This window comes from Anarhichas minor, unplaced genomic scaffold (assembly GCF_050575085.1).
Source record: "Anarhichas minor isolate MPS153535 unplaced genomic scaffold, ASM5057508v1 ptg000007l, whole genome shotgun sequence".
NCBI lineage: Eukaryota > Metazoa > Chordata > Actinopteri > Perciformes > Anarhichadidae > Anarhichas > Anarhichas minor.
In genome coordinates, this window is record NW_027466453.1 from 8,394,007 (window position 1) to 8,404,813 (window position 10,807).

The window sequence follows — 10,807 nt, forward strand, 5'->3', positions numbered from 1 at the left end:
AGATTAAAGCATACAAATTGGATGTGTGTGGAAACTTAGTGTGACTCCCTCCTGTTCTGATGAGCACCATATTCATTTGTTTGTAAATAAAAAAAGACCAAAACACTTGAATAAAAGAGGATCAGGGAGGATTCAGTTAATATTGTCTCTGCAGTGGAGGACGCCCCCTGCTGCCACTGACCGGAACTGCGACTTTCCAACAAAATAAAATAATACTTTCACTTTCTAAACGTCACCGACCGATGGGCGGAACAGGCCAGTCGGCCGAGGGCCGGATACCATTTGACGAAAGGAGGAACCGAGAAAAAAACATCAGCGTAAATCTAGGAGAGAGGCTCCATATCGGACATGGAAGGACCTCCGCCTATTTTTTAAATCTGCTACTTGTTTGTGATTTCTGGCACAGAACGGGGAAGTTGTTGGTGCTCCTTTTCAGTTCCGCTGTGTCCAAATCCTGTGGAGCAGGACATTTTACGCAAAGGGACTCGCTGCATGGTGAAACAGCGCAGGGAGCCTGTCCTAAGCACTTTATTTAGTGCCACCGTTTTGGGGAAACATCTACGAAACATCTGGAGCGGCTGTGGTCTCCCTGGGCCTGGTGTTTTGTTGTTTGCAGAGGAGTGGGGTGGCTGCGCTGACCACCGATGGAACCGATGGACTGGCTGAAGAACGAGGAACTCCTGCGGTTTTTCCACTGTAAAAAAACCGAAATGTCCTGCATGGAGAACCCGCACACGTTTCTCAGCCAGCTCCGGGATCACGACCTGGTCCCAGAGGACCGATACAAGGTGAGGCGCTGAAGTGGAAACGTCATTACGCATTAGTTGTGACCCTCCCCGAGCACTCTCAACGGGTCCTGTTTGGATGAAACGCGCTCCAGCGTGAGGCGGGAAGGAACTGCACACACAGCGACATACGGGGATTTAATAACACTGTGGGGAGACTGGGAGTGAAAAGTTACACTGGAGGCTTTTTATTTATTTAGACCGACCCCCCCCCCAGCGACACACCACCGCCCACACAACTCACGCCACACTTTACAAACAAGACTATTGAACAATATTTATAAATATTGTTAAGCTGTTGTTTTACACATAAATCAGACTCTACTCTGTAACCCTCCCATCACCCACACTTCCTGTTAGAAGTTCCTGTCATTTCAGATTTTCTGTTTCCTTTACTGTCCGTGTTTGTGTGAGAAAGTGGCTCAAAGTAACGTTATATATTGTTGTTACAGTCTGTAAATCATTTCAGGTCTTTCTCTTGCCCCACACTGTTCCAAAAATACATGACATTTTCTTACAATCATATTACTACAGTGACAAAATATATCCATTGGAAACATTTCTAACATTGGTTTGTTACACCCCCCCCCCCCCTCCCCTTCAGTATGAGCAGTGCTAACCAATGTAAGGAGTGATTCATAAAAAAAGCTATTTAAGTGTATACGTTAGGCCAGGGGTCTTCAACGTTTTTCAGGCCAAGGACCCCCAAACTGATAGAGAGATGGAGCAGGGACCCCCGACTATTGTATAAAATTGTGTTTTTTATTAAACTGGGCCTAGTACCATGTATACCTCCTTATTGTGCATTCAAGCTATTCAAATAATACACAGGTTCATATATTCATGTTTTTATTTTAAACATGTGCAAGGTACAGTGAGTAGGGAGGCTGTGCCACTGCCATTTAGAAACATACCTTGTCAACTGATACCAACGCTAATATCAACATTGTCTGTCAATTGCATGATAATCATGTATACAAGCTATTCAAATTGAAGTTTTCAATTTAAACATAAATGTGGAAACCAAAATGAGTGATGGCCTATTAGTGCCACTGCCATGCATAAACATACCTGTTATCTTTCATACAATACTGAACTATTAAAATAATGGACAGATTCATGTTTAGAGGAAAAAAAGAAAAAGTTTTTATTTTTTTTTAAATTGTCTAATCAACCAAAAATGTCGCGGGCCCCCTGCAGTACCTCCGCGGACCACCTGTTGAAGACCTCTGCGTTAGGCGACTGTCGAACTGTTAAACCCTTATTTTCTCCATGCTTTTGTGTGTTCGTAGACGGTGAGTCGTATGAAGAGTAAAGACAACATAAAGAAAGGTCTCTATGATATTCTGGACTGGTTGGAGAGAGAACGATCACAGAGCGTCAGAGAGTTCTGGAGCTGCGTCTTCAAGGAGACCATCCTGAACCAGTATCCCGCCCTGCGACTGCTGCGCAACAGCCTCATGGACGGTCAGTCTTTTTATGGTCACTGGGGCGTTAATCATTGGGATTCTGCTCACTACGTTTATGTTCCTTTTGCTTTTGAGTAATGTTTTTATTTGTACATGGTCCCTGATACAGAAAAATAAGGGTGCTCCGATTGATCGACCACCGATTGTTATCGGATGATATTTGCTCTAAATGGCAAATTGGTGGTCTCTTTAAGAACCGATCGAAAGAGCCAATCAGATGACAATTTCTCTATGTGCCGCTAAAATGGCTTCACCAGAGTTGTGTCTCTAAGGCCCCTTTTACACTGTTCAAGGTGCCGTCATTCCACCTCGCTGCTCTGTATTAAAAGGGGCTTCTGAGTGACTCTAGATTGGAATATGTTGCACATGTTGCCTACCAATAAATAAACAGTTGTGAATTTGTGATACTCTCTCATCTCTTTCTTTTGATATTTCATAAACAGTGTTGTTAAGAATAGTTAAATAAATAAACCAGTAAGTACTGCAACACAATCAATAGAAGAATTCAAATAGACCCTCATTTAATCGTTATTAGCCGATCGGCTGCATAAATCCTGATCGGAGCCCCCTTAAAAGACAATATGCAGAAGTCATGAATTAGGGAGAGATAACAGGGGTAAAAGTTATCAATTGCTTTTCAATAATTATTATTATTATCTCCGACAGAAGATGTGTGAGTGCCTGCATGAGTGAGTGTGCATCCCTGCGTCTGTCCGCGGCTAATCTCGCATACTGCTACAACAAACGTCATTATATTTTGGGTCGCCAGTTATGGCTGCATGCTCAAGGACTTCTCGTGATTGAAGTGACTCACACTTTCTCAAAACACCCTTGCATTGCTTGTTTAATACTGCAATTGATCGCCTGCTGACTCTTCACTCACTACTCTGAACCGTCCCCCGGCCGGCAGGGACCGCGAGTGATGACACAGATGACTCAGAGCCTTTTGATTGGGCATCAACTTTACGTTAATGTGGGTATTGTCAAAAGACGAGACTTGAAGCCTAAATAAAGGCTTCAAGTCGCAGTTAAGACAGTGAGCCGGAGCTCAGACGTGCTCCTGCACAGAGCCGGTTCAGGCATTTGCATGGATTAAAAATAGTTAGTTAAGAATTGGATGACGGTTATAATAGTTAGCTAAAAGTGGATAAATGGTTGAAATATTTGGATTCACCCCACTCAAAGCAGGCCTATAATGAAAGCAAACCTGACAGGATTGACCTAAACATTGACAACATTGGCTGAGGGGGCACTGGATTAGATAATATGGCTGTGTTCAAAATCGCATACTAACGTAATACCTACTCAATCAGTATACTGCACACTGCACTACTAAATGAATGATTAAGTATCCATTACCAGCAGACTGTTCACACTGAAGTAAACTCAAGCAATACGTTTTCTCTGCATCACGTGACTATCTTGATCTCTCATCATATCTTCCACTGGAATTTGTCCACGATGTGTACTTGATGTGTACTATATCCACCGGCATCAATTTCAGGGTCTTTCCATTTTGACAAACAACTACCAGAGCGGGCGGAAACGGAAGAGTCAGACGAAGGGAAAAGGAAGGAGCTTTCAGAAGGTGAGGAGGGAGAGGAGAAGCAAGAGAACTCAGTGAAAAAGAAGAGAAAGCTGAGAAGTAGGAGCGTGTGCGTCGATGAGGAGGAGCCGGCCGGTCCATCAGCTCAGTTGACTCCCAGGAAAAGGTCCAAGAAAATATGCTTCTGTAAGTCTCCCCCCACTTATTTCTTACTTTTGTAAACATGACCGTGTGTTGAAAGTTTCACTGCTGAAAAAGTGCACCATTACTCTGTAAATTATGATTCTCTTCATGTCTCGGTGAAAAGAAGTTTCTCACTTGGAACAAAGAAGTCAAAGTATTTTTTTCCCTGTTTTGCAGCCTCTCCCCTGAAGAAGGGAGGGGAGAACAACATTTGGAGCTGGCCCATGTATAAGTTCCAGCTGCCCGTGACCTGTGGAGACCAGGAGGGAACACTGAACAGAGGCAGACTGGCTAAAGGTATGAAAGACTCAATGACTGAAGTATCTGATTATGAAAAATAATCACTATAATCATTGTCTTGAGGATAAATGGTTTACAGAAACACTTGCCCCATCCTCTGAACGTTTCAGGGGAGAAGTGCATTGTGGTCGGAAAACAGTGGTTCACTCCCAATGAATTTGAGAGGTTAGCGGGGAGGAAGAGTTACAAGAACTGGAAGTTGAGCATTCGATGTATGGACACCACCCTGGGACAACTTATAAAGGTTTGTTGAAAAGTGAATTTGGAATATACACATCGACAAAGACTTGCATTTCTTCAACATGCGCCATGTTACCTGCTTTTGTTGTGAAAATCGTTTTATTTTCTGTTTTCTTTTTGCTTCACTGCAGGACGGTCACTTGACAGCAGCAAAGTACAAAGGAGGTAAAAAGGTAAGAACAGAAACTGGTGAAAATACATAAATAGATACATTCCGACTTTGTAGTGCATCTTGTTGCTGTTAGTGATCCTGATCTGAGCCATGTCCTTTTTCTTCTTCTTCCTGCTAGGCCAAGAAATCACTGTTCCCATCTGGTCATTCAACCACAGGTTTGTTGCATTTGTGCAAAACTGTGATTTTAGAAAACTATTACAAGATCCATCTCTCTAACGTAATTAGCTTTAATCTAAGTCGGCATCTATGAAATTTAGAGTTTCAACATGATACATTTGAGAAAAAACAGGCAGAGTGAGCGTCTTCACTGCTGATGAAAAAGCAACAACCTCCTCCTTGTTTTAGTGTCTGACGAAGACGAAGGTGAAGAGGAGGACCCTGACCTGGACGAGGAAGACGAGGTTTCGTCAAGCAGCAAAGAAAGTTCCGCAGCTGTCACAGGTGCTCGTCTCTACAAAGTGATGTTCAGGGTTTAAACACGTTTGCTTTTAATAGAAATGACCTTCGATGTGCATCCTATCCCAGCGTCACCATAGCAATGGTGATGGTAATCGTACTTCCCTTGTGTGTCCATAACAGACGAGGAAGAAGAGGAACGGACTGAGCAGCAGCCAAAAACCAGCCATGACAGTGGCAGGAAGGTGTTCAGCGTCACATGTGGAGCTGAAGCGGGGACTTTACACGAAAAACGATTTGTGTCAGGTCGCTATACCTCACTGCGCACGAAAAGCTAAACATGTGTAATGAAATGTGTACTAACCAGCTTACACTTGCTTTGACCACCAGGGACTCGTGGGAAGAGTATTCGTACTGAGACGAGCTGGATGACCCCGGTGGAGTTCCTAGAGGTGGCACCACGTCAGACGAATGCCTCTTGGAGGAAAGACATCAAGTATGAAGGGGAACCGCTCAGTGTCCTCATAGAGGTAGACGCCATACGTTAAACTGTGCATGTTTCTGTGATGCAATCAGACAGAGTGAAAGTTGTAATCCTTAAGATTTCAGTCCTGGTTGATATTTTGACAGCCGTGGGTCCCGTTTAATACTACAGCAAACACCCTTTGAGCAGCTGCTGTGTCAGAAATACAACAGAAGAGCAACTGGTGAATCTGTTTAAGGTGCAGCCAAACAGACTTGTGTTGTATTGATAAAGATCATGAATCCAGTGCAGGGATGGCGGACTCCGCCACTAACAATTAAAAAACAACCACATAGAGAGATGATTACAGAATGTAATTGCATCAAATGTTTATTGTAGAAAAAAGGCAGAGCATAAATAATATCACAAACCTTTAACTTTAATGTGACTTTTGTCATTCAGTCAGCTGCACACACTTTCAAGATGAAGTTCACATGTTCACCAAATGTACTTTACTGTAAGCCAACGTCACCTCCAAAAGCTTTCCATGTGCAGAAAGAATGTCAGTCCTAGAAGTAAAGAGATGAAGTTGAAAGACAGAATAAAAATATCTCATAACAATAGACTGCAGAAGGAAATCTACCCCATCTTGGACTTAAATCAGAACAGGTCATAAAAAGTGAGGTCATTTAATTTACAGAGTGGAGAAATGCTAGCGTCTGATTTAGAAACATGGCATTAACGGTGCAGTTACATGTCAGACATGGCACCGTAGCCAGGGAGCTAAAGATTGAGCCACAGGATCTGTCAAGCCGAAAAGAGCTAAACTATGAAACAAAGAGGAAGACACTGTTGATTGGTCTATTTCAGGCAAACATCTTGGTGATCCACCTCCTGATGTGTGATTGCAGACTGTGCAAACCAGAAGGCGAAGAGCTGGTAAGTTTGTTGATCAGTCAGTTTCAGACGAGCAGCGTTAACAAGAAACCTCTTTCTCTCAGATGTCTCTGATATGTAATTGTGTAATCGGAAGTTGCTGTCTTGGCAGGAGAATGAGAAAAACGATGACGAGTGCTGCGTCTGTAAAGAGGAAGAAGAGTTGGTGATGTGTGATGACTGCCCTCGCTCCTTCCACCAGAAATGTCACCTGCCTCATGTAGAAGACGTCATTTTAGGGTGAGCTTTGATTAAACTAGGAGACAACGGAAACATTAAAACAAATATCTGTCGCTGTTTTTTTTTTTCATGTGAGAGGTGTTGTTTTTAGTGACGAGACCACAGAAGATTATTAACTGACTCTGCAATTCCGCTTATTTTGGGTCATTGTCATCAACCTCGTTATCAGCTGTTTTCAGTGAAAACTTCTGAACTAGCCGGTGAATATAGTGTAGCATTTTGTCGCTCTGCCCCCAAGTGACCAAACAAATTCAGTTTGTCCAGGTTCTAATTTATTGTAGCTGTGTGATTTTTCTTTTTTTTATTTGCCTTCCTCTTCTCATTTGAAATGAAAGTAGCAGCGGTTGAATCAGGAAGAAGCATCTTTCAGTGTAGTTTAAATTGACTATCTTATTAAATGACAAACCAAGTTAATTAATTCCCACTTAAATACGCATGTTACATGTTACGTCCTGTGTCAGTGGGATTAATTTGGTTACGGTGAAACAAAAATAAAGAGGGGTCAATATTCTGTTCAAGGTTGATAATTGTCAGATCTTAAATATGATTATTTAATTTGTGTGTGTGTGTGTGTGAGCAGGGACAATGGCCTGTGGATGTGTACATTCTGCATATTCAGAACAAGTCGAGGGTATTTGTACTCTGAGGAGCTGGAAAGAGAAGCAACCATGTTGTGCCAAATATCCCAACGCATACTGGTGAGTAAACTGTGTGACTCTGTCTTTATAGCAAAATGAAAAACAATAAACAAAGTAAAACATGTTTGTTCGTCTTTGTCCAGCTTTGTTGTCCCTGTTTTTATATATACCGGAGTCAGATTCTGTGTATGCGTAAACACTGACTCCCACGAAAGCTGAACCTGTCCATCTGTCACACCACCGTCACTCATCCCTCTTTCCCTTACATCAACAGCAATGCCAGTATCTCCTTCTGTGTCTGTGCAGTGCTGATGAGGAACAAACATTTGCTGCGAACCCATGCCTCTATGTAAGTCTTTCTCTCTGCCGTTCCCATGCACTGGTTAGCTGCCTTGCTATTCGTGACAAATAGTGTCAATTAATTAGATGTGTAGCTGTCAAAGTGCACTTAACTATTAACAGGTTAGCAGAGGGCACACTGCCGGCTTTAGCTCCGTCTCCTCTAGAGATTTGAGATCTCGCCTATTTTTCCGCTTGAGGTTCACAGTAAAAATGCACAGTGAAAATTATCTTTTGACAGTATATATTGTTATCATATCAGCAACATTACTACAGTTTTGATTTATATACCTGAAGGACATGTCACAGACATGCCACCCTTATTTTTAACTTCTTGTTTCAAAATAAAAGCCCTCTAGCGTCTTTCTGTGGCCATAATCCCGTCATTCGCTAACACAAGGCTTTTATTCTGAAACATTTGCAGGGCAGTGTTCTGGAAAATGCAGTGACTTGCTCTATGAATAGAGTACCAGCTTCTAAATGTGGATTGTTATAATTATTTACAAATGAGCACACACTTTGTAATCCTTCTTCCATCTTTACTTTTGCAAATCTGGAACTGATGTAAACAAATGACAAAGGTGTTGCACAGCGTTGAGTACCTCATTCATTTGCTGCTTGGCATCCTCAGTTGAATGGCTACTCCGGCGTGATCAAGACTCCGATGTGGCTGGGTCATATAGCAGACAAACTCCAGAAGAATCTCTACCAGACCATTGGAGAGTTTGTGACCGACGTCCAGCTCATTTTCTCCAACTGTGCTTCATACAACCGGGTAAGAGACAAGTGTCAGTAAAAGCCCTTTAGATCAGTGGTCCCCAACCACCGGGCCGCGGACCGGTACCGGGCCGTGGATCATTTGGTACCGGGCCGCACAGAAAGAATAAATATTATATTATTTCCGTTTTATTGATTATCAGAGTCTGAAAGAAGTTTTATTTTGAAAAATGACCGGATTCTCTTGCAATTTCATCCGCCTGTGCCTCTTGACACATGTCAAGACGCTTGTCTCGGTCACGTGATACGTTACCTCAAAAGTTAAGCCCACAAACTAGCGAAAATGAGTACATAACTGTTGGAGAGCTTCTTTGCAAAGGGTGAAAGGCCACTAAGGAGACAAAAAAATAGCCTTTAACTTCCAAGAAAAAGAAAGCTTCATTTAACAGACAATATCAGGAGTCTGATTAAACATCAGGAGTAATTCTGACGCGCCAAGCCCGCTCTGTATATGTGGCGACAAAGAAGATCAGCTGCTGGAGATTGTAAATGACAGTGGCCTTAAAAGTATGTTTGAGACAACAACTCTGCTGGTGTTTTGGATTAAAATCAAGGCTGAATATCCTGAGATCGCCACTAAAGCACTGAAAACCCTGCTTCCATTTCCAACATCCTCTTTGTGAAGCGGGATGTTCTGCAGTGACAGCAATCAAAACTAAATTACGGTGTCGACTGGACATAAGGAACACACTTCGAGTGTCATTGTCTCCCGTTACCCCCAGATGGGACAGTCTCGTTGCAGAGAAACAAGCTCAGGGCTCCCACTGATTCAGCGTTATTGTGAGTTGTATTTATTTATGCATTTTATATTTGTTTTCATGCCGATCCTATAATTTTATTTCGTCGTGTTTTTCCGCCACACCTTGAAGGCCAGTCCGTGAAAATATTGTCTTACATGAAACCGGTCCGTGGTGCAAAAAAGGTTGGGGATCTCTGCTTTAGATGACATGCAGGGTCAGGAGTGTTCATCAGTTCAAAAGTTAAGATGAATCTTTCTGGACATTTTAAAGTGACAACTGTCTGTTATGTTCTCTTGCAGGACAATGCTGAATTACTCGCCAGGGGCAACAGACTGAAGGAGTTATTTGACAGAGAATTTAAGAGCGTGTTCAACATCAGTGAATAGGCTGGTGACAGATCAGCAGTGTTCTGTTGTCAAACTCAGAAGCGGCTGGGAAAAGGTTAAGAATGTGTAAATATGCCTGTGGTACCTATCTTTTTAAACATAACCCTCCTATGTGGTTGAAATATCCCGAAAGAAATGATTTCTAATCAAGAGAATGTAAGGGACTTTTACTTGAATTATGACAACATGTTTCAATCTATAATTCCACTAAAATGCATAAAAAAAATAGATTCTTCCCACTATTTATTGTCATTACTCATAAAATAACCAAATGTTTAACATTTCAACACCTTCCATACGATCATGCAGCCCAGAGTGCTTTACAGAGCAAGATTAAAACAGCACAGATAACAAGTATTTTCCCTGTGTGTTGTTCTCAACATTCTTTTTAATGACATGTTTCTTTAATTTATTTTTTATTATGGTGTTACACCACGTGTGAGGAGGGTTTCAAACTGAATGTATTGTAAAAGTCAGTATTTGACTTTGCGTTTGTCTGAAGCATTTTTCATCTTGCAACATTGTCGCTGCACAGTACTTAAAGTGCAATTAATTTGCACTTTCTCTTTCTGTCTCGATCTCTGATATGTGGCTTGTGGATTTCTGTTTTTAAAATAAAAATAGTAGCTTGTGTACATCTTCAATGACATGTCTTGTTTCCATAAACCTGCCTCTTAAAGGTGAAATGTGAAGATGAAACCTAAACTTTAAATTCGTATTAGAAATACACATCTGCTGTTAAACTGACAGAGTGGCTCCTCTTTTATAAGTCATGACATGATGGAGGTTAAATCCTGATGATAATCTAATTCTAAAGCTTTTACTGTTTACTGCATTCGCCATAGTATGGTATCTGCGGCCAGCTGACGTCACTGGCACAGTTGCCAGCAGCAAATCTGTGCGGAGAGCTGCGCAGCCGCCCTGCGCATCCGTCGGCCGAGGTGGACAGCGCAGCCATTTCTCTTCCCCTCGTGAAAAACACACGGGGGATGTGGCGTCTGTCCGTCACGCACCTAACTAACCCGGCGCGCGCGTGGGGTAGTCATGACGTTAGCAGCGCACACCGGGGCTGAACACCATCACCGACCGAGACCCGCGAGCTGCAAACTTTCTCCCGATTCAACGCCTGCGCAGACAAAACGGCCTCTCTGCTGCTGTCTGTTCCCGTGTCGGCCATGGAGGGGAACCTGCAAG

At 42.5% G+C, this 10,807-nt stretch overlaps 1 protein-coding gene across 2 annotated transcripts; it reads left to right on the forward strand.

The window, feature by feature from the left end:
* Positions 1-261: 261 nt before the first annotated feature.
* LOC142943584 (autoimmune regulator-like) lies at positions 262-10,257 on the forward strand. Of its 2 annotated transcripts, none has more exons than XM_076085185.1 (16): positions 262-788; positions 2,078-2,252; positions 3,789-3,986; positions 4,161-4,280; positions 4,394-4,527; positions 4,655-4,696; positions 4,814-4,853; positions 5,044-5,139; positions 5,278-5,400; positions 5,485-5,624; positions 6,428-6,496; positions 6,606-6,733; positions 7,314-7,431; positions 7,646-7,720; positions 8,342-8,485; positions 9,527-10,257. In XM_076085185.1, exons 1-16 carry the CDS (start codon positions 645-647, stop codon positions 9,611-9,613), a joined length of 1,833 nt encoding a protein of 610 aa, XP_075941300.1. In that variant the 5' UTR covers positions 262-644; the 3' UTR covers positions 9,614-10,257. The 2 variants fall into 2 exon arrangements, with proteins under 2 accessions (XP_075941300.1, XP_075941294.1); XM_076085179.1 differs by having other exon boundaries at positions 263-788; positions 3,759-3,986.
* Positions 10,258-10,807: the final 550 nt, after the last annotated feature.

What these genes read in the sequence shown, in the direction of transcription:
- LOC142943584 (XM_076085179.1), top strand. Translation starts at nt 645, where the DNA reads ATGGAACCGATGGACTGGCTGAAGAACGAGGAACTCCTGCGGTTTTTC. An exon ending in TCCCAGAGGACCGATACAAG is followed by an intron (nt 789 to 2,077) that starts GTGAGGCGCTGA and finishes GTGTGTTCGTAG; the next exon opens with ACGGTGAGTCGTATGAAGAG. An exon ending in CTGCGAACCCATGCCTCTAT is followed by an intron (nt 7,721 to 8,341) that starts GTAAGTCTTTCT and finishes TGGCATCCTCAG; the next exon opens with TTGAATGGCTACTCCGGCGT.